At 37.1% G+C, this 23,706-nt stretch overlaps 1 protein-coding gene across 3 annotated transcripts in view; it reads left to right on the top strand.

The window, feature by feature from the left end:
• The window catches only part of RPS6KA5 (ribosomal protein S6 kinase A5), a 169,842-nt gene that overhangs the window by 54,655 nt on the left and 91,481 nt on the right, over positions 1–23,706 (top strand). For all 3 annotated transcript variants that reach the window (XM_058567547.1, XM_058567549.1, XM_058567548.1), the window contains exons 2-3: positions 2,214–2,285; positions 21,438–21,656. In XM_058567547.1, coding sequence (XP_058423530.1) covers positions 2,214–2,285; positions 21,438–21,656 — 291 coding nt within the window. The remainder of the gene's footprint in view (positions 1–2,213; positions 2,286–21,437; positions 21,657–23,706) is intronic.

The following is a 23,706-nucleotide window of genomic DNA, read 5'->3' as shown; positions in this document are numbered from 1 at the left end:
ATTTCCTATGAAGGTAATTCTGTGGTTAGTGAAGAAAAGCTGAAGTGGCTGTGTATCAAAAGGTAGTTCCTTATCTTCCTAGTCTATCTAGTTATAGATATGGGAGAAATGTCGTGTATGGACATTGTTTTTGGAAAGCTGGGTCTTGACGTATCTCATAGTAAATAAAAGATGATTCCTAATAGTGAGAATCAGGAGGAATAATTTTTAACATATGACTCTTGAATAATGTCTTAAACTTCTTTTTTATTTTTGCACAATAGAATAATAGAATTTAACATTCAATTAGAAGAAACCCAAATCATTGTTTCAAAAGTGGTGGTATCCTGTGAGCTTGACTTTTATATAATCTGCTTGACATACTATAGGAGGATATGCTATTGTGTGTTTACTGTAAGAGTCTACCTACGTTTTTGGTATTCATTTTAGATTTACGCCAATGTGAAATCAAGGCATGGACTGTGTACTCTGATTTGTTTCCACTATAAAATTATGCATTAATAGTCAAGCTCTTAGAAACAGTAGACTAGTGGTTCCCAGGGGCTGGGGGAAGAGGAAAAAGGGGAGATGTTTAATGGATATAGAGTTTGTTTTGCAAGATGAAAAAGTTCCTGAGATCTGTTGCAAACAATGTATATAGTTAGCACTACTGTACTGTACACTTAAAAATGGTTAAGATGGTAAATTTTATGTTATGTGTTTTTGAATGCAATTAAAAAACTTTTTAATTAATGCATTTAGTTAAACTATGGAAAGACAATGAAATTACTTACCTTTGCAACTTTTAATTCTAGAAGTTCTTAGTTCGGTCTAATTTTCTCAAAGTTGTAGTCCCCAAGCATTAATTTATTTACAAATAGTTGATAATGCTTAATAGCACACAGCAAGCACTGTATAAATTTAACTCATTTAATCCTCATCACAACCCTGTGAGGTAGGTATTATTTTATTTTCTACCATTTTATTAGACATTTTCAAATACACAGAGAATTTGAAAGAATAGTACATTAAACAACCTTATACTCACTGTCTAGATTCTACAGTTAACATTTTGTTGTATTTGCTTTATCACATATCTGTCCATACCTATATTCATCTATCAGTCTATCTTACTCTTTTAATGCGTTTCAAAGTAAATTGCAGACATCAATACACTTTGAAGATAGGTATTTTTATTATCCCCATTCTGTACTACAGGCATCTGAGACACGGAGAAGTTAAGTAATTTGTCAGCTTAAAAGTGGTATAACTAGGATTGGGACCAAGCCTTTCTTAACCATATCTACAGGATGCTAATTCACATAATATTAATAGGCATTACCATAAAAAATAATTTTGTCATCCAACGAATTTGACAAATGCATTATCTCAGCCTTGAAGATTCACATGTGTATTTTCATGGTACAGGATCTGTGAGGTTCAACTGTAAAGAAACCCGTTTAACTTTAAGCCAACCATTTTCAGTTTTTTTTGATCAGAGCACTCTCCTCCCCGCCTTTCCTGCAAACATACCACCTATTAACATCTCATATAATAGGACCAGAATTCAGTGAAATAGACTCTGGAAAATGCTCATTTATAAGATAACCTAATTTTGCTTATTTAGGACAGAATATGTTTTTGAAGAGTTTATATTTTTATACATATTTAGATGTCCTAGGATTTTAGAGCTGGCTAAGATCTTAGCGTTCATTGAGACCAGCACTTTCATTTCAGAGATGAGGGAACTGAGACACAGGGAGGTCAAGTGATTGATGCAAACTAAAGCAAGTTTAAGTGCTTAGAGCAGAAATGAGGGTAGAATGCGGCCTAGAACCTGGGGATGACGTTTAGTAGATACTCAGTAAATATTTGTTGAATAAATGAATACATCTTCTAATCTGTCCAGTTTTCTTTCTACTACATATCTGTCTATATATTAGAATTTGTGTTAGTTTTCAGATTATAGTGGTCAGTAGAGTCTATTAACACTATCTGTATGTTACCCTTTGATACAAATGATAGTTACTAAATTCTAAAAAGATGTTTTCTTGTAATGTATAACATACAGGAAATTGCACAAAACATAGTTGTACAATTTAACAAATAGTTATAAAGTGAACCCTGGTTTAATCCGCCAAGAAATAAAACATTGCTGGTACCTCAGAAGCCCCCGTGGGCCCGCTCCTGTTGCTGATCCCCTTAATTATGTCCTTTTTCTCTTTCTTTTTTAGCTAATTTAACAGGACATGCGGAGAAGGTGGGGATTGAAAACTTTGAGCTCTTGAAGGTCCTAGGAACTGGAGGTAAGTCTTAAGTTAATTCTTTCTTTCTTTCTTTTTTTTTTTAGGTAAAAAAAGTACTTGTTATTCCTATGACAAAGGATTGATATCCCCAATACAGAAATCAGTTTAAATTTAAAAAGCATAAGGAATCCAATAGGAGAACTGTCAAAGAACATGAACAAACCGTTCACAGAAGAAATACAGAGGGCAAAATTTTAAAACTTGGCAAGGATTTAGAAGAACCACTCTCTTTTACCCTGCTGTTGGGAATGTAAATTACTTCAGTCTTTGCAGAGGACACAATATTAAAAAAGTCACTAACATTTATAGAGAGCTTGTTACTTGCCAAGTACTCTGTGAAATGCTTTATTCACAAATGGTTGATTCATTTAATCCTCACTCAACTTTGTTGGTATTCAGTGCTCATCATTATTAATAATGGAAAACTCAAGACCCTTTAGAAACCTAGCAGTACGGGTTTGGTTAAATGGAACATGGATCTATATGTTCTGTAATCTATACAATATGATTGAAATGAGCTATGTTTACTAATATATTTGAAAGCTCTCACAATGTAATAAGTTCAAAAAAAGGTACAGAAGAGAATACAATATACCATTTCCATAATATAAAAAATTATATGAATAAATAGCTATATGTATATAGGAAAATCTCTGAGCTATACACCAAAATGATAATAGTGGGTGTTGGGATTTTAGATGATCTTGATTTTCTGCTTTATACTTTTCTGGGTGTTCTGAATTTTTGCTCCCACTGTCGTTGCTGCTCCAGAGTCAGGGCCTCACGGGTGTACAACCTGTGCGGTTGCAGAGACCCCTGCATTTAGAAGAGCCCCATGTTTGGTTTAATGCCCTGCCTTCATTGTTCTGAGGATCTAAATAATTCGTGAGCAAGGCACCCAATGCTTTCACTTTGCACTGGGCCGGCGGATTACGTAGCTGGTCCTGTCAGGCACGCACCTTGCCTCTTCACCTCTCCCCCTAGAAGGGGTTGCTCTGCAGTCACCACTGCTGTGAGAACTTGCTACTCTCATTTTCCTTCCTTCAGGTCAAAGTGAAAAAGAGTTTTTCTAAGTCCTTTTTTCCGTCCTCAGCAGGTCTATTGGCTCTTTCCCTGGAAGGGGAGAGAGAGCCTCAGAAGACAGACCATTTCTCTTTTGCACTAAAGTTTAACTTCATACTCTCAGGAGCCTGTATACCTTCCTAGATTCCCAGCCAGGGAATCGGCATGACAAGATGGATTACAGCTGTCCATATAAGGGTATCTGTCCTTCCCTTCCAAAGTACTAAACCTTCTAGTGGGAGAAAAGTCCTCTCTTCTGGGCTTCCACAGTCAATCCCAGCCACTGCCCTAGGATACTCATGTAGATGCATATGGTTGAGTTCCCATATGTAGTTTGTCTTTAGGTCATTCGGTAATGAGCCTTCATGCCTAGGGCCTTGCCGTACAAAGTCTTCATAATTTCCCTGAGTGGTTTAGCATATCATGTAGGGCCAACCTTTACAGCTGCCAGTGAATATGCCCTATGGTTTATTCTCATCAACTAAGGATTTTCTCATCAGGAAAAGTTTAGTGTAATTGTCAGCTTGGAGATTTTACTGTGCATTCTCAACTACAGATCATTTGTAAAGATGTATTAAAAAAAAAAACAACTAGCCCCACCCCACCCTATGTCCGAGAAAGCGTGCTTTCAAAATATCAAAATACTCTCCTTTATCCCTACCTTTGTTTCCTGTTTCAAAAGCAGTATCTACTCTAAGGGGAAAGAGGGTCACAGTCCTATGGTGACTGAATTCCATTAAAAATAGTGTTTGTGACATCTTGTCAAAAGCTTTTTCAGGGCAATTTATAGTATAGCCACAGAATCTATTTAACTGCAAGTTTTTAATTCTAATAGCTTTATTGTGATATAATTCATATATCAGTGGTTTTAGTATATTCACAGAGTTGTGCAACTATTACCACAATCAATTTTAGAACATTTTCCTTACCTCAAAAAGAAACTGTGAAAACTTAAGCTGTGACTTCTCAGGCTCACCATCCTTCCCAGCCCTAAACAACCACTAACCTACTTTCTGTATCTATATATTTGCCTATTCTGGACATTTCATATAAATTGAATTGTATAGTGTATGGTCTTTTGTGTATGGCTTCTTTCACTTAGCATACTGTTTTCTAGCGTCGTCCATGTTGTAGCGTATATCAATACTTCGTTCCTTTTTATGACTTAATAATCCATTGTGTGGACTTACCACATTTTGTTTATCCATTCATCAGTTGATGGACATTTGGGTTGTTTCTACTTTTTGGCTGTTATGAATAATGCTGCTATCAACATTCATGTACAAGTTTTTGTGTGAGCACTTGTTTTAATTTCTCTTGGGTATATACGTAGCTGTGAATTGCTGGTTCAAATGGTTTAATTCTATGTTTAATTTCTTGAGGAACTACCAGACTGTTTTCCAAAATGGCTGCACCATTTTACACTCCTACCAGCAGCACGATATTGCCACATTCTTGCCAGCACTTGTTATTATCTACTTTCTAACTTTTTTATTACAGTCATCCTACTGGATGTGAAGTGACCAGGGTTAGTTTTTAAGAATGAAATTCATCAATGCTTTTTGTCTTGCTTAAATCATTCAGGTTAGCTCACTCATTTTATATTTTCAGATATTTTACACAAAGTCACGCACACTTAAATATTTTGAATGCAAGTTCGTATAACTTCCCTGTTAAGTTTATTCCAGTTTTAAGTGATCCTTGATGTGAGAATGATCTTTTTTATCTTCCTTTTTCTACAGGTTAGATATAACAATTTGTGAGACAGTAAGAAATCTGTGACAGAAAAATATTACATGCTTCAACTTAAGTTATAATCTAATTGCCTAAGGAGTTTGTAATGTCTTGGCCTATATTTTTTCCATCAGAACTCATCTCTTAATTTAGTAATATAAATCATCAGGAAAATAGAGTTTGGATAAACAGAAATTTTCTTAACAGGTAACTTTTCAAGGGTAATGCCTTATACATAGTAGTCTCTCAATAAATGTTTACTGGATGAGTGAATAAAGGAATGAATGAAGGAGTGCCCTTGTTCCATGTAGTAAGAGATTTCTGTAAAGATCTTTGAATATTTGAAAGCAAATTACCCAGCAAAAGCAAATGTAAATCCTCTTTAGAAGAATAAACTCTTACCTAGACCTTAAAGAAGTTCCAAAGAAAGTTTTCCAGACATGATCTTACTATTAAAAATTGCAAACATTCAAGAAGCAAGGCACAATGAGTGAAAGAAGTAGAAACAACAAATAGCAGAATTAGACCTGCAGAGACTGTTGGGATTATTAGATATGGAATATGATACACATGTTTATATGGTTTTTTTAATTAAAAAGAAATTTGATGTTAATATTAAAGAACAGGACGTGCTACAAAGTGACCAGAGTTGAAAAAGAACAAATCATACTTCTAGAAGTGAAAAAATAATTCAAATTATAAACTCAAGGAATGATTCACTAACAGAAGAGATGTAGCTAAGGAGAGAATTAGCAAATTGGGAGGTGGATTTGAGGAAAATATGCAGAATATAGACTGGAGAAAAAAGAGATGGCATATATAAAAGAGAGATTAAGAGAGAGAGGACAGACAGAAGATATAAATTTGCCTAATAGAGTGGGGAGAGGCTCTATCCAAAGAGATAATAGCTGAGAATTTACTAGGATTGATGGAGCATATGAATTCAGAGATTTAGGAAACAGAACAAATCCCAAGCAGACAGATAGAAAGAAATTCTTTTATAGATACATCATAGAGAAACTGATGAACACCAGAGACGGAGAAATACCCTAAAAGCAGCAGGAGAGAAAAGAATTACTTAAAAAGGAACAGTTAGATTAACAAATGACTTTTCAGCAGCAACCATGAAAGCCATAGGAGCATGGAAGAAAATCTGCAAGATGCCCAGAGAAAATAACTGTCAATTTAGAATTGTATACCCAGCAAAATTATTTTCCAGAAGTGAGGGCAAAATAGACATTTTCATACATACGAAAGCTGAGGGTGTTTTCCATGGATAGGTCCTCACTAAAAGAATTTCTGAAGGATATAGTTTTAGGGAGAAGGAAAATGATCTCAGGGGAATTTCTGAGATACAGAAAGGAATGGTGAACAAAGAAAATCTAAACAATATTGACTGTGTAAAACCACAGTCATAATGTCGAATTTGTGGGGTTAGAAAAAGAAAACTGAAATTTTGGACAAAAACAGCATATAATTTGAGACTTGATAGGAGTTAGCGTTCTAAGGTAGTGTTCCTCAAACTTTAACAAGCATATGAATCTTAAAGTGTGTAAATTACCAAACTGATTGAAAAAAGAATAGAAAACCTGAATAGTCCTACAACCGCTAAAGAAATTGGTAAGTAAAAAATCTTCCTACTAGGAAAACACTTGGTGCAATTTTAAGTTCTGCCAAACATTCAAGGCGTAGGTAATTCTAATCTTCCACAAGCTCTTTTAGAGAACAGAAAAAGTGGATTATTTCCTTCATCTCCTTGTATAAAACTAGTATAACCTTGACTCTAAAAGCATACAGAAGATGAGAAAGGAAAGTTATAGGCCAGTTGCACACGTGAATTTTTTTTTTTTTTTTTGTGAGGAAGATCAGCCCTGTGCTAACATCTGCCAATCCTCCTCTTTTTTTGCTGAGGAAGACTGGCTCCGGGCTACATCCGTGCCCATCCTCCTCCACTTTATATGGGACGCCGCCACAGCATGGCCTGCCAAGCGGTGTGTTGGTGTGCGCCTGGGATCCGAACCGGCGAACCCTGGCTGCCACAGTGGAGCGCACGCCCTTAACCGCTTGCACCACTGGGCCGGCCCCTGTACACATGAAATTTTTAATATCAAATTTATAAAATTAAACCTTGTGTGTAGTTTCTTTCAGCACATTGAATACTTTGTCTCATTATCTACCTCAACTTTTTGAATTGAGGTTTTGATTACAGGTCTTTAAGATAATTCTGCAAAGGGGAGGAAAGAGTTTACCAGTAATGCTTTACTTTTGTGTTTTCAGTTCATGCTTCTTCGTTGTCCTATAATTGGTCTATTGTGAGCTATAGATATACTTTTCCTTTTTGTCAGCTGGCAGTATACTTGCTCTTATGAGAAAATGGAAGAACTAAGAAATGTCATTGTAGGTATTTCTGTATTTAAAATCACAATTTTGATGACTAAATGGAGTAGGTGGAAACTTTTATTATGAATATAATAAAATCTCAATTTTTATTCAAAAATTTCATTACTAATCTCTCAGTTTCATTACCTTTTTAAGATAACTTTTTTTCCAGCACTACTTGGAATAATAGGAAAGCCTCATCAGATGTCTTTATTTGTCATGTCAGGTTTTCTTTGGAAGTGAAACTGAAAACTCTTCTGATGAATTAATTTTTATATATTTTGAACTAGAAAAAAAACTATTCATCCAGTGTCTTGAAGACTTTATTGGAATGTTGGAATATGAAAGATTTATTTTTTGATCTCATACTTAAATACATGTAATATTCATGAAAAAAATCTCTCTTTTACTCAGAGTATTGACTTGTTTCTTTTGGTTAATCTGTTGATTAGTTTCCTAAGCTAGAACCTTGGAAAAAATTTTTGATTCTTCTCTATTTTGACCTTTTTATTTTTTGTTTCTCACAAAATCCTGCAATTTTTCTTTCAAAATGACCCTTGGATTTACCTTGTTTTTCCTCTTCTTCGTGTCATCACACATATTACCTTATGCATGGATAGTTGTTAGAGTTTTCTTAACTAGTCTCCTTTCTGCAAGTTCTCTCTTCCATTTTATACATATTCTGTTATAGATAGTATGCAGCCTCATTAAAATTCAACGTTATTGTGCTATTCTCCTGTTTCAGAACTAATATTGCCTTTTTTTCAAGTTAATTATTCAAGTCCAAATTCTTGCCGTGCTTTCAGGCTTAGCTCTGTTTTCTCAGTTATGCCAATATTCCACCTGCTTTCTAGTCCGGTTAATTTTCCTTTGCTCCCCCATGGTTATGCATACTTTCCCGTCCTCTGATGCCTGCCTTACCTTGTTCCCCCATCTTAGCGCTCCTCCTCTTTTCTGCCTGTCCAAATCCTGCCCAAATTGCTTCATTCTCTGAATTGTGGCACTCAGTCCTTTGTAGAAAATACAGCACTGAGTGGTTCTCTGAATTTTCCTTCATATCTGCTATTTTTCTTCTAGATTGTAAGTTCTTAAGATCGTCTTTCTGTATTTTTCCAACCCTGTTGCCCTGCCCGCTTCCGATAACCCATAACAGTATGAAGTATAATAATAGTCTAACAAGCATATAATTTATACTCTTGTTTCTTGAAATTGATACTCCCAAATCCAGGAAATATCTTTGGTTCATCTTTTAGAATTGTTTTGTTTCATAATGAAATTTTGCATTATTTGTGAGAATAATGATTCTGTTTTTATTTCTCTCCTTACCGTTCTTCGTTTTGACCATTTTGCTTTCTGTGAGACATCTGTCCAAGTATAGGAGAAGAAAATCTTCAAACATACCCATTGTGTGCATTATTAGTAAATCTGATGCTTAATGAAGTAGAGCGTGAAAGTCTCAACTAAAAGACTTGAGTATTCTCTTTGAATTTTCTTTATTCATCATACATGGCCCTATACTTTGGAGATCTTTGTCATTATGACAAAAAAGATAAATTTTGCCATGTAGCTATAATGGGTGCAGCTCAGTTGATTTCCTCTTTCCATTTTAGTGCATTCATAGTTGTGAAGTACTTGAATATTGAGGATGACTTTGAAGACTCAGGTTTGAATCTTGGCATTATCATTGCGTACTTGTGTTCCTTGGGTAAATCACATGAACTCTTCGAGCCTAAGTTCCTGTTGGCATAAGTTAATAATACCTATCTAACAATGTTGTTATAAGGTTCATGAGATAATGGATATGAATTGCCAATTGCTAGGTAACCATCAGTTGTGGTTATTTATTGAACAGGGAGCTCCACTGTAAAGCTGTACCCTAAATTAGAAAAACAAAATTATTTGGGACTTATTCATAAGGACAGATTGTTAGTTATTTTATACAGTCACTCTATTAGGCTATCTGGGAGTAATTTCAACTAAAGTTATATTTCTAGTAATAATAATCTAACAAAAATATTTCATAAATGAAATGTTGGTAGTTGAAATTTTATTAGCATTTCTAAGAAGTTGATTTATATATTACCTTAAAAATAACATGTCAAATGAAAAGATTGTATTTCTTTCTTATTCTTTGTTTTCTTAACTATTCAAACATTTTAGGTTCAGAACAACCTTTTTGTATTTTAGGTTAACAATCTTATGCTAAAATATACATAAAATGAGTAGTAAAACATTTCAATTGCCTGCCACATAGTAAATGCTATATAAACTTGAGCTGTTTATATAGTTGAAAGGGAAAGGAGCCCAGCTTCTAAAAGAGCTAACGTTAACATGTTACCAAGATCTCAGATTAGCTTGATACGTAAGTGAATGTCATTTCTTAACAAATGTTTTATTGTAAAGCCTAAAATATGTCTAGCAATAGGGAAATACAACCATCAAAAGATCTTCCAGGGCTGGCCCGGTGGCTTGGCGGTTAAGTGCGCGTGCTCCACTATTGGCGGCCCGGGTTCGGATCCCGGGCGCGCACCGACGCACCGCTTCTCCGGCCATGCTGAGGCCGCGTCCCACATACAGCAACTAGAAGGATGTGCGACTGTGACATACAACTATCTACTGGGGCTTTGGGGGAAAAATAAGGAGGAGGATTGGCGGTAGATGTTAGCTCAGAGCTGGTCTTCCTCAGCAAAAAGAGGAGGATTAGCATGGATGTTGGCTCGGGGCTGATCTTCCTCAAACACACAAAAAAAGATCTTCCAGCTTTCAGGCTGGTCCTTCCTAATCCATTCTCTACACTACAGCCAGGGTGGTCTTTCTTAAGTGCAAATTTGATCCCGTCGCTTCTTTATTTAAAACCTTTCAGTTCATTCCCATTGCTCCTGGGATTCATTCATTCACATGTATTTATCGAGAGGCAAGTACGTTTTGGGTGCTGGGGATAGAGCAGTGAGCGTTAAAAAAAAAAAAGGATATATTACATGGAAATTGAATAATATGGATCTGGTCTTCATTTTAAAGATTTTATTTATTTATTTTTTCCCCCAAGGCCCCAGCAGATAGTTGTATGTCATAGCTGCACATCCCTCTAGTTGCTGTATGTGGGACGCGGCCTCAGCATGGCCGGAGAAGCGGTGCGTCGGTGCACGCCCGGGATCCGAACCCGGGCCGCCAGCAGCGGAGCGCGTGCACTTAACTGCTAAGCCACTGGGCCGGCCCTGGTCTTCATTTAATATAGAATTATTTCTGGGTTTATGAAACCTTGGAATGAGTGCTGGCAGAGTATAGAAATTCAAAATGCCTTGCCTCTAGTAATGTCTACTGAGCAACAACCATTTGTGCTTACCTCTGTCACTGGCCACTGACCTTCGAAGAAGGTCACTTTTTCCTTATCATGTGGATTTTTTTTATATTTTTGGTCATCTAATCAACAACAGATTTTGCAAGTTGTTCTCTGGAAATACTTATTTATCCAGTAGATAGACAATCTTTGGGTTGCTTACCCCAGTCTTAAGTGCCATCGTAGAGATGTTGACTCTGATAATTCTTACTCATTGGTCCCAGGCTCTATGAAAATCATCCCTGAGAGGATATAGCCTTTGTCTTTAAAAAAAATTTTTTACTGCAGACTTTTCAGAAACACATTTTGTTTATTAAATAAGATGTATTTCTATTTCTCCGGGGTACTTTGCCACTAGAGGGTGGTAGAAATTTTACTAGGCACCTTAAAGTCACAGCTACTTTTTGGTGATACAAGGAAAAAAACTTTGGTTGAGTCATGTAAAAGACTGTTTTAAAAAGTAGGATGACTTAGTCATCATTTGTCATTTTATTCTCTTAGGTGTTTGGAAAGTGTCCCTATTAAAATAGTACTTTAAAAATCATGTATTCATTAAATTGTCAAAATTGTCATTCAAAAAAGTTTGTAATTTTGCATCTGTGTTTACTCACTATACCTTATTACTTCAGTGTAAGCCTGCATTGTTTATGGAAATCTTAAGAGTTAAATGTTTGTGATGTTTTATGCCATAATCAAGAGATAATACCATATGATGTTGGTTGACATTGTCTCCCTAATGTAAATACAATTTGATTTATTACTGATGCTATCTTAGGTCATGTGCGCTGGAAGCAGAGCCTGGGACAGGGATCTGGGCACACGTGATTTATTGCAGGAATGCTCTTGGAAAGAATGAGGGAGTGGCAAGGGCAGAGGAAGAGCCTAAGCAGCATAGTCTAAGCTGGGGTCTAGATTCAGCCTGAACCCACGGGAGGTTCTGGACCAAGGATGGAGAGGCAAGCCTTTTGTACCCATGTTAGTCATGGGCTGCAGGCTGCTTGGGTAGGGGTAGCGTAGGGAATGGTGGAATGTAACCTCCCGGGTGAGGTTGTGGCTCCTGTCTACCTTAGGCCTTTCTCCAGAGAAGGGAGCAGCTGTGGGCTGTTAGCAGCTAAGGTATGGTGCATCAGCCTGTGAAGGTCTGATCGGGCAGGGCACCATTTGTATCTACTATAAATGATCGTGAACATTGGCTATTAAAACATAACTATTTAGCTAGGCAAACAGCATGTTTATTGAAGTAGAAACAGAGAGTGATTTATGAATGTGCTTCATAGTCATCCTTATTTCCTTGTTTTCTTATATTTTTATTTTAGTAAAATCCTCTGGTAATCACATCCATGGGTAGTCATTTCTAAGTCTAGACCTCAAGTAGGACATGGTTTCCTTTGCAGCTTTTTCTTCTTTCCTCCTAGACCAAAGTCTTCAGTTTTCAAGTCATTTGGGATCAGGGGTAAGAAATGACCTGTGATTTACATGGATCACCCGTACTAGAGATAGTCAGGAATTGCCCAGAGCCACATACATATATGCAATTATGAGCTGGTTTAATGCATGTAGTGTCTTAGTGTTTTCTCTGAAACTTAAAAAGTGCTGATCTAGAAGATTATTATACAATTAGTCTTTAATTATTCAAGCTAATGCAGTATGCAAAAATGGAATCCACGGATAGTTAATCCCATAACTATTTTTTATTTTCAGCCTTCTTAGATATGAAGTCTTTTTTTAGGAGCTGTCACCATCCATGAGAAAATATACTAGTTTGTGTTCCTGATTCAGCTCTATGGCTGTTTTTGACTGTTAAAGTAGTTAAGCAAATAAGTCAAATGGCCCTGGTTAACCTAAAAACTAAAATTGGATTAAATTTAGAATGCTGGTACTTTTATGTCTTCTATTATGTTTTTATGATTTTACAAGCAATGACTAATTTGAACAATAGTTATATTCAATGGCTCAAATTCTCCTTTTTTACTTTAAAATTATGTTGAAATACTTAGTTTTATAGGTATGTATTTTTTTAATATTTGGAATTTAATGTGTAATTAAGATTTCTATTGTGTAAAGGAATTTAGGAATCAATGCTTCTGTTTGATAAATATGTAAAATCAAGTGCATTTTATTTTAAATATGTTTTGAAATTTACCTATTTTCAAAAAGAGATTTAAGAGTGTTTTCAAAGATAGAAACAAAAAGAGAACCTAAAAACGTAATGAAAACAGAGCAAAAGCCGGATTAAAGGAAAGTGAAATAGGTGTTATAGAGTCTGGGATGAGATAGTCATTGTAATGGTGTCTTAAATCTAACTCTGAGGTTACTAAGAGTTAGGGATAAAGGGAAAATTATTTGACCTACATAATTTGTATTATTTTTTTTGTTTGTTTGTTTTTTGTGAGGAGATCAGCCCTGTGCTAACATCCGCCAATCCTCCTCTTTTTTTGCCGAGGAAGACGGCCCTGGGCTAACATCTGTGCCCATCCTCCTCCAATTTATATGGGTCGCCGCCACAGCATGGCTCGCCAAAGCAGTGCGTCAGTGCGCGCCCGGGATCCGAACCAGCGAACCCCGGGCCGCCGCAGCGGAGCGCGCACACCCAACCGCTTGCGCCACCGGGCTGGCCCCATAATTTGTATTATTTTTGAAAGGAAAGGCATATAAATTCATCTAGAAGAGCGACTTTTGAGCTTTTGTGACTATTACCCATAGGGTGAAATAGGTACATTTTTATATTGCAACTCATATGTGTATTTATGTGTGTGTACACACATACAGACACACACACTTTTTTCCACTAACACTTATGTAGTGCTTGTTATCTGCCAGGCCCTATTCTAGTTGCTTATATTAATTTATTTAATCCCCAAACCATATGATGTAGGAACTACTACTATCCCTAATGGGGAAATTGAGACACAGTTATAGTAACTATTTTGCCCAAGGTCACACAGTTACTAAAGAGCACATCTAGGGTTCAAACCCAGGCTGTCTGGCATCGGAGTCTATGTTTTTAACCATTGTTCGGTACTGCCCTCTTTTTCTTCCTCCCATGTGCTCAGATTTGTTTACATTTATATATACGTACACGTGCTTGTATATATAAAGAGGAAGTGGACATTTCATGAAACACTTTTAGTATATTTGGTTCTGTTTTAGTTTTTTTAAATGCTGGTTGGACCCACTAAATTGGTATCATCATTCACTAATGAGTCACAGCCCGCAGTTTGAAAAAACATTGGTCTAGAGAGACTTTTAACAAGCACTGAAGTTACCAAATAGCTACTATATCATGGACATTAAATAATGTCATGAAAACAGCATCTTTAACAAAAGATATGGAGAGATTCTTGAAAAAATATGTTTATCTTATGTAGTCTCTTTAAAAAGTGACGCACAGAAGATTGAACCTCAATTTACTGAAGTCTAGAACTCAGCTACTACTGTGGTCCAAGTGAGGTGCTCTCTGTTGATCTGTCTTAGTACAGAGTAGACTTTAGAGAAGTACTGGGATGGACAGTAATGTTTCTTTTCGATTCTGAGGTCTAATTAATCAGATGTTTCCAGTGAGTCTTTTAGAAGTACCAAATTATGGCCAATCAGTTTCAGTTTCACGGTTGAACTCTGAATGTTTGCTTTTTGTGTACTGATTGTGCTGTAGTAACACTGAAATTAAGCTGCTTCTCTGAGAATTCTTTCAATGATGGTGATTTTACTGCGGCATTGATATATACTGCCCTAGAATTACTTACCATGTATATTCGACTGGCCTATTAACAAAGATACCAATGTCCAAGGGCAAGACAAGTGAAATTTAGAGTTCCAAGAGTGTATTTCTTGTTTGGTTCCATTTCTGACACTGCTGTCTTGGGGTGAATGAAGTTCTACAGGGGAAGAGGGAGGAGAAGGCAGGTGGATTGATTGTCAGTGCCCAGGACCTATCACATGTGGAAAGATAGAAATCCTTCCCCAAGTTAAATTACATATGAGAAAGGGATGTGGCCAGGCATTGTAATTAGTTCTTAGGTAGTTGTGGCAGATTACAAAGCAGTGGCTGTTTATAGATGTCACTATGTTCAGATATTTTCCTGTTTGGGAATGGTGGCAGCTACATTTCCTGAGTTCACTTTCACCAGGGAGTGTAGCCAGGATCAGATTTAATACCAAAATTAAAAATGATTGCTTCATGAAAGCTCATTGTCCCTTCCCGAAAGGGAAGGAGTTGGCCAGCTATGACTGTGTATTATGGATCTGAATGGCTAGTTTCTTTTGCTAGACTCAGCTTCAACTTTCGATCAGAATTGTCATCTGAGAAGAGGGTATCTGGCTATATGCTATGTAGAGCTCTTTTTTTGGTTTTATCCTGTTTGCTTGCTTGTTTGTTCATTTTGTTCATACATTCAACATTATTTGAGTTTCCACGATGTGCCATCTCCAGAGTTTCTTGCTAATGATATAAACTGAGTAAAATCAGACATAGTCCATGATTTTGTGGAATTTATAGTCCAGTGGAAGTTAGACAATGAAGCAATCACAGAAATTCATGTTTCTGATAATTTCTATGACAGAGAATGCATGGTGTTATGAAAGCATAAAATTAGAGGAATTGTCCTAGTTTAGAAGGTCAGGAAAGGCTGGAGGTCTGAAGGAGTGAGCTAAATGAGATGGTGAGAAGGTGGAGAGAGGTAGGTAGAAGCCAGATAATTTTGAGGTTATATGAAGGATGCTCTTTATCTTAAGAGCAACAGGAATAAAGTGTTTTGAGCCAGAAGAGTTATATTTTTATCAACAACTTAGATGACAGCACGAAAGGCATGTTTACCAGATTGAGGATGAAAACAAGCTAGGATGCACAGGTACTATGGTTGATGGCCAAGTCACTCTTTAACAAGATTCCAATTATCTGGAAGGATGAAAGGGATGAATTCCAGCAGCAGTAAATATGATCCTTTAGTTAGTGGAAACTCTCTCATATGACATGATTGGTACGTGTGGTTAAAAAAAAAAAAGTTGGTTAAAATGGAAAATCATTTTAAAAGGTTATATATAAATATGTACTTTGAATGTATTACTTTTCACTTAAAACATGTAAATATGTATTCACTTGCCAGTCTTTGGATATAGGTACAAGACTCTTTCTTTGAAAATAGCTTGCTAAACAATGGTTTATTTTGCATAAAGCACACTTGTAATGCATCCATCTAAAATTAAGTTTCAGATTCTTTCAAGTGGCGTGAGAAGCAGACACATTTGAAGTAATCTGAGTACAAAATCCTTTTAGATTTGCACAGTTTTTTCCCCTGGTATTTTATGGTTGTTTCACCCACACCTAATTTTTCAGCAGTTCTTTTTTTTAAGTGTCTTGCTTTTATCTAGTTCTCCCAAAGCATTCAACCTCATTTTTCTCTTTTCTTTCACATTTACATTTCAGTGGTTTATGTAATATTTAGTTGAATTATATAATAAGAATAGTGTGTACAACAGGCCTAAACAGGTAAGGCAGTGTGGCTGGTGTGAAGCAGGCAACCGAATTGTGTGGGGACACAAGTGCACGGGTGAACTGGTTATAGGCGTGTGAACTAGTTATAGGCATTCAGTGTTTGGCCGTGTGTTTTACAGAGGGAGGGGCTGTGGTCTTGAGAGTTAAGTAGAAGTCACTAAAAGACTTTCTGCCATACGATTTTAAAAAGCAGTAGTTCAAATACAGTAGTTTATGCTACAAGTTCCGTATGAACCCAAAGTGTCGCGTGGCTGCTAAGCAGTGTGCATGATGTATACAGTTTTAAGCAGCATTAATAAAAGTTTCAGTGACAGAAAACAGTGATCTCACAGTAGTTGAGCCATTCGAATCCCAGTGAGAGCAGCATGTCCTAGGTGAGCACTATGATGAAGGAAATAAACCAGATGCCTTCTAGAACAATAATAATTCTTAACTTTTCCCCCCAGCATGATGCTTGTCAACATATACAGATTTTATATTCATTTAATCCTTTGGCCTTGTAAATTAATTGCTTTTACAGACAGACTTTAAAAATATTTTTTAACCAATTGATCTCATTAATCACTTTAATACAAAGATTAAAGGTTACTTCCTAAAAATTTTTAATGAATTCAGATTTCATAAATAAAGTGAAAAGATCAATTTAATTATGCTCACAAGAAATTTCAGCAAGAAGGCTGCTTTTGTTTAGCTTGAAAAAGTAGTTGAAATTGTGCAGTGGTTTTTTGCATAGCGGCATGAACGTCATCTTGTTTTAAAACTGTCAGTTTTAACTTTGCTTTATTATGACAGCAAGTGGTAAAAAAGCCTGATTCACACTGATAATTGTGGCGAATAGCATAAAAGTACCACATTTGGAAATGCAGATTGAGGCAGGATCTACTCTAAGGAACTAGACATTTCCCCATGACGCCCGTTCAGTTCATTTTACATTATTTTCTTTATCATCCAGCCATTGAGATCATTGTCAACAAGGTTTGTCAACATTGTGCTGTCTATGTCAGGTAGAATAGAATTATAAATCCACATCTTAGTTTGAACAGAAGTAACCTTCATAAGATATCTGTAGTTTCCTCCAACCTAGGGAAGTCTTTCTCCAGCTTTGGGAAAGTTTACATAGCTGTGTTGATACAGTTCTCTCTTCTGAAACGGCTGCTTGGCTAAAAGAACACACAAATTTTCAGCAGAATCCAAAACGATGTCTGTAGGGCCTAGAATTGAAAGATTTATCTCATTCGTATGGTCACAGATGACTCAAGCTAAGTCAGGAATTAATCCTTCTCGTCATTTATTCTTAGAATTTACTTTCCCTCAACCTCAAAATAAGTAGAACCTCTACCTCAAGTTCAGCCAAGTGCTGCAAGACTGCTCACTGGAAAACCAGGGAACTTCATATCCTCTTTTACTCACATTTCTTGACAAAGTATTTTGAAAAGGACCCGGCTCTGATGAAATTGATAAGATTCGTAGCAGTATACAAGACTTCTGTGAAGATTGCTAATAGAGCACTTGAAGCCATTGCATTTTGATGCAGAAATGAAAGACTTAAGCATGAAGCTTAGTCTGTTCATCTAAGCAGCAAATCCGGATGTGTTGCCAAACATCCATTTTAGGGGCTCCGTCTGAGCAGGAAGTACTCTTCTTTATCTTTTTTAGCCAAAAGAGTTTTCACCATTGGTAGCCTTTGCAATTTCCAAAAGATGCTTTCAAAATGGGAATTCTTTAATGATGTCAGCACACACATAACAAATGAAAGCCAGGAGTTGGCTGCATTAGAAAGCAATCAGTCATTCATCTAGTTGCAAACTAAAAGGAAATAATATTGCCACCAATTTCAGTTTCAATGGCCCCTCAAGATATTGGAAAACATGTAGGTGGTTCTGGAGTGGATGGCACTATTCCACAGAAGGGCTACTTCACTTTCTCCCTCTGCACTAATCTGCAAAACAGGTTAACTAGGGAAGGTGGCCTCTTCCAGGTCTCTCCAATAGTGAATGTGTTTTCTTCCCCTTTGGCAATGTGATAAGCAGCCTGATGGCTGCTTAAAAACAAGGCTGTTGGGAGGCAACTATGTTTTAGTTAGGCAGCCTGCTCATAAATAAGATCCTGTTTGTCTGAGATATTCATTGTTTGGAACGTAGTAAGGCACTCCTTGAATTTTGTTGACATAAGCATCTGTTGACACTTACCATGCACTAGGAGTACTGTAGCTTTAATTAATTATGGCAATTATAAAAGTAAAAACAAAAGATTTGTGAGCTTCATCATACTTTTTTCCTTGACATTTTCTGATAGATGAAAATAATTGTATTGGCAGGATATGTAGTCCTTAGCTCATATTTTTGGAAAACTTCTGGATATCATCACCTGGCAAGGAGGATGACTTAATTATTTGACCAGATAGCGTATAACATGGCAATAAGGATGATTTTAAATTATTTGACCACATGCATTAGAATCCCATGCTACCTCACATTTATTTGGAGTAAAATAAGTTGTTTTTTACAGTAACAGGAAAGAAATCAAAGAAACAATATTTACAAACTCACAAATGGAACCTCCTAGTGGTGAAAAGTCTCAAAGTCATTTACTTTAAGATTGGTTTAAGGAATAAGGACATTTTGCCTAGATGAGATGGCATGACAAAGTTTTGGAATATTTAAACAATTATAGAAGAAGAGTAATTTTCTGTTTTGTAAGTCTAGAGGGTATAGAAGGATCAACAGATGAATATTATAAAAAGGTCTGTTTCTACTCAATATAAGGAACATTTTCTAATATTTAGATTCCCCCCCCCTACTCAGTAAAATTGCTACTTCACAGAAGTTTCTTCTCTTGGAAGTAGTAGCACTGTGTCCATTCCAATACTATAACACCTAACCTGTATTGTGACTTCAGTTGAATGTCTGGCTCCTTATTTATTTGCCTGTGAGGTCCTTCATTTAAGGGAGGCAGCTGGAGCACAGCTACGAGTGTGGGCTTAGGAGTTGGGCCGAATGGGCAAATGTGACCTTGGGAAAGTGACCCAGCTCTTCCACACTTCAGTTTCTTCATCGGTAAAATAGAGGTAATCCTCCTTCCCTACTTATAGGGATGTTATAAGAATCGAATGAGTTAATATCTCTCTCAAGTGCTTGACAAGTACTCAGAGGTGAGGTGCGAACACCCTGGGTCTGTCTGCCACATGGTCAACATCTATGCTGAGACAAACGTGAGTGCTAGAAGAAGCTGAATTGCCATCTTCCAGTGATATTGTAGAAAAATTTTCTTTGTTGGAGAGGATAGGTGGATAACATAATTTCTAAGGACCGTAGCCCCCTGGAGATAGGAATCTTGGAGAACAGGAATTTAGGGTAGGTGCCATGTGTATGCAGGGAACACAAAAGCCCCATACTTGTAGAGGACTTTACTTTCTCCTGAGTTTGTATGGTGACTTACTCTGTGGAAGATATAGTGCACGTCATTAGAATATTGTCTGGCTTCATTTCAATGCTTCTGAATAGATGAACTTTTTCATTTTTATACTTTAGGTTAATTTGTTAGGATCTAAAAGTTATTTTCTTTTTTGGTTCCCTAAAAAATCTTAATAAAATCTCAATCTATAATTATTTTATTTACAATGAGATAAGACACAAACTTTTTGTGAACTTTTTCTGTCTTCCAGAATGTGTTCAGTATGTTTATGGTGCTGATTTTATTAAAATCCAGAACATCTGATTTCTGGTATTTGTGAAGAATCATTTTTTTTTAATTCATTTATGGTTAAGAGTGTGGTTCCTGGAGTCACACTGCTTGCATTTGAATCAGTTCTGCCACTTCTTACCCACGTCTTTTGGCCAGTTCCTCAAGTATTCTGAACCTATTTCCTCATCTACAAAAGGAAATTACTAAAAGTGCTGACCTTATTGGCTGTTGTAAGGATTAAGTGAATCAATATGTGGAATATGTTTAGCACAGAGCCTGGCATAGACGAGTCCTTAATAAGTGTTGGTTGTTCGCCTCCTCAGGAATATTACAGTCAGTCGCTGACGTGCTGTATATCGTGTGTCAGTACTAATTTACTTCCTGAAGTATTGAACTGAATGACGTACAGGGTACAAGAGGCCTTCCCTTAAAGCTCTCTTATTTCGCTGGGTGCATTAGAACAGAATTCTGTGCCAAGTGCTGTAGAGGTGTGGGCAGAGTGTGTGGAAGCACTGGTCTGGGTCAGAACTCAGACTAACTCCGGAGTGGTCTGATCCAAGTGATTAACTTGGAACGTGGGACTGAGCTTAACCATCCCGGGAGGTGTGTGCTTTTTAACAGGGAAGAGAATTTATACCTTGTAGGGATGAACTGGGGACGCATCTCTTCCCTCTGACAGTGTTTTTGCCTGCCCTTCCTCTGCCTCTTCCTCCCACCTCTTCCTGCCCTCTCCTCTCTTCTCTAAGGAAATAAATGCGGATGCCTGCTCTGCCCGAGAGGCACAGTGCCCATACGGCCACAGTTCTCCACGTGGGGGAGTGGCACCACTCACAAGATTTGCCCACTGAGCCTGTACTTACGGAAATGTGACAAGGTTGACCTACCAAGCCATGAGTTAGTGCCCAGAGATATAAAGGGGCTTCTGTCAGTATTGCTTGCAATTTAGGGTCTTTAGATCTGAAAGTCTCTTTTGTTTATATAATGTCAGCTTATGTTGCTTTAGACTTTTTTTTAAATAAGTATAGAGGGGTACTTGAGGTACTTGATTTATATGTGTGTATGAGAGTGTTAAGAACTGTTTTCATTTGTTTACATCAGTAGCAAAACTTAGAGGTTTTATCTGATGTCTAAAGTGTCCTAGTTGTTCCAGAATTGGATTGTGGTTAATTGACCATAATAACAGCTAGTTTCCTACAGCTAAAATATTGAGGAGAGAATAATAGTAAAAGAGTGAAAGCATAATTTTGTCAGCAGTGGTTAGATATGTAAATATTGAGGGTTAGACCTAGAAATATTTTGAGCATAAAATTGAAAAAATTATCAAAGAACTATTTGAAACAGCACTAAGGATACTTTTTCATTCAAAGAGTGTGTTTTTTTTTGCATTGTAGCTGTCAACTTCCAATAAATTACCATTCTGCCTGTGTCGCATTTCAATTCTTTTTATTTTTCTTTTCATTTTCAGCTTATGGAAAAGTATTTCTAGTTCGTAAAATAAGTGGTCATGATACTGGAAAGCTGTATGCCATGAAAGTTTTGAAAAAGGCAACAATAGTTCAAAAGGCCAAAACCACAGAGCACACGAGGACGGAGCGACAAGTCCTGGAACACATTAGGCAGTCGCCATTTTTGGTGACATTGCACTATGCTTTCCAGACAGAAACCAAACTTCATCTCATTTTAGGTAAGTGTTCATTGTTGTCAGACTTTCGACAAAAACATTTTTCCTTGATTCTTGAGTTGTAATGCAGTCAAAGGGCAACATACTTTGGACTTATAAGAGTGGAAGTCAAAATACTTCATTTCTTCTCTTTGTGGATGTTTCCTTGAACATCAGGAATTGCTCTGAATTTGGGACCTCTCATCCGGAAGGAATTTATATACGTCTATCCCAGATTCCTTTGTTAACCTTAAGATTAACACTGGAGTCATGAGGAATAGCCGCTTCCCTGGGTGGTGTGCTTCCATTCAAACAGGAGGTGCTGAATGGTGAAGTGGGCCACAATTTCTGCTTCAGTTCTCAGGAACATACAGTTTGGGGCTGACAAGGGGATATTTATGGGAATCAGTAATTGGGAAAAATAAAACAGAAGAAAAAGACTTCTGTTTCTAGAGATGCTTTTCTGGTGATCAACCTGCGTATTAATGGAGATACCCGCTAATCAGTCAACCCTCTGATCACTCCCATTTCTACCCACAGGCACTTTCTGAAACCTTTCCTTTCCCAGGTAGAGTTGAACCATTGCATTTGAACTTTGGAAATGTCCTCTGTGCGTATTGCCAGATTACTTTGCAGAAAAGTTGCACCATTTTCTGTTCCTACTAGAAGTAAATGGCGATACTTCTAGTATTGCTCTCTGCCGTCATCGACTGTTTCATCTGTTACCATCTTAGTCCCATTCTTGTGATAATTTGCATTCGTGTATTATAATCCCCTGTTATTGAACTGTTCTGAGGATTAGATGAGATAGAATTTCATGTAGTGCTCTGTAAACACTGGCTATTTCTTGGGTGCCTCCAGTATGCCAGCACTATGCTAGGTATTATCCATAGTAACACTAACCCTTACAACGACGCTGCCAAAGTCCCCTCGATAGCTACGTCAAAGGTCTGGAGCTGCATTTCCCGAAGTTACGTATCTTGCATAAGCTTGAGAATGAAGGTTGGAACTCAGGTCTGACTCATTTCAGTCTACCAAACAATGCTGCCTGTATTCTTTGATTATTGGTAGTACAAACAGGTTTTTAAAATATATATTTGGCAGTTTTATTGAATGCTCTCGTTTTGGAAATTATACTTTTATTAATGATGCCTAGAATTGCATTCACTTTTTGAGTCATGAAGTTACACTTCAGGCTCATTTCGCAATGCTTACCGTCAACTACAATCCTAAATCTTTTATTCACATAGGCCACAATCTCTCCTGTCCCATCAGAGTCCCCATTAATGTTATCTGCCAGTTGTTTCCTCAAGTCAATATCATTTGGGCCTTCATTCTGTCTCCTGTGTGTATCTGCTCAGCTATGTTATTTAATGATTTTTAAATACATATTCCTTCAGTATTTTTACCCAGTAGGTTGTAGGGCAGAGACCATTTTAATACAATGGTGTCAAACATTTTTAGCACCAGAACCGTTCCCTCAAGTGAAACACAAATATTCAAATGGAAAACAAATAGAAATGAGTAGCTCTACTTGAATCTGAGCTTCAGGGCACCAAGCCCTACCAGTTCATTTCTGTTCCTCGCCCTACCGGAATTTCTAAGGAAGCCTTAGGGAGTCCACAGAGACTGGTTGAGAAATGATTATCTTGTTCAAGCTTCTCCCTTCACAACAAACTGGCTCATAAAGGTGAGATCCCCTGCCTGAGATTGTACAGCTAGTGTGAACCAGAAGCAGTAAGAACCCAAACTGCCAGACTTGGTCCCACCACACCACAGCTTTCTCTCTCCTCTCTCTTTTTCCTGTTCTCTTACCATAACTGTACTCAATCTTTTTCTTTGTTTATTATAAATAGTGTAGTTTTTGTAAATAATATTTTTAATTTAAAAGTAGATGAGTGAGGGGTCGGCCTGGTGTTGTAGTGTTAAGTTCGTGTGCTCTGCTTCGGCGGCCCCGGGTTCGTGGGTTTGGATCCCAGGTGCGGACCTACGCACCACTTATCAAGCCATGCTGTGGCGGCATCCCATATAAAGTACAGAAAGATGGGCATGGATGTTAGCCCAGGGCCTGCCT

Source organism: Diceros bicornis, chromosome 24, assembly GCF_020826845.1.
Source record: "Diceros bicornis minor isolate mBicDic1 chromosome 24, mDicBic1.mat.cur, whole genome shotgun sequence".
Classification (NCBI taxonomy): Eukaryota; Metazoa; Chordata; class Mammalia; order Perissodactyla; family Rhinocerotidae; genus Diceros; species Diceros bicornis.
The sequence above is the reverse complement of the archived record's forward strand: the minus strand, read 5'-3'. Positions and strand labels throughout refer to the sequence as shown.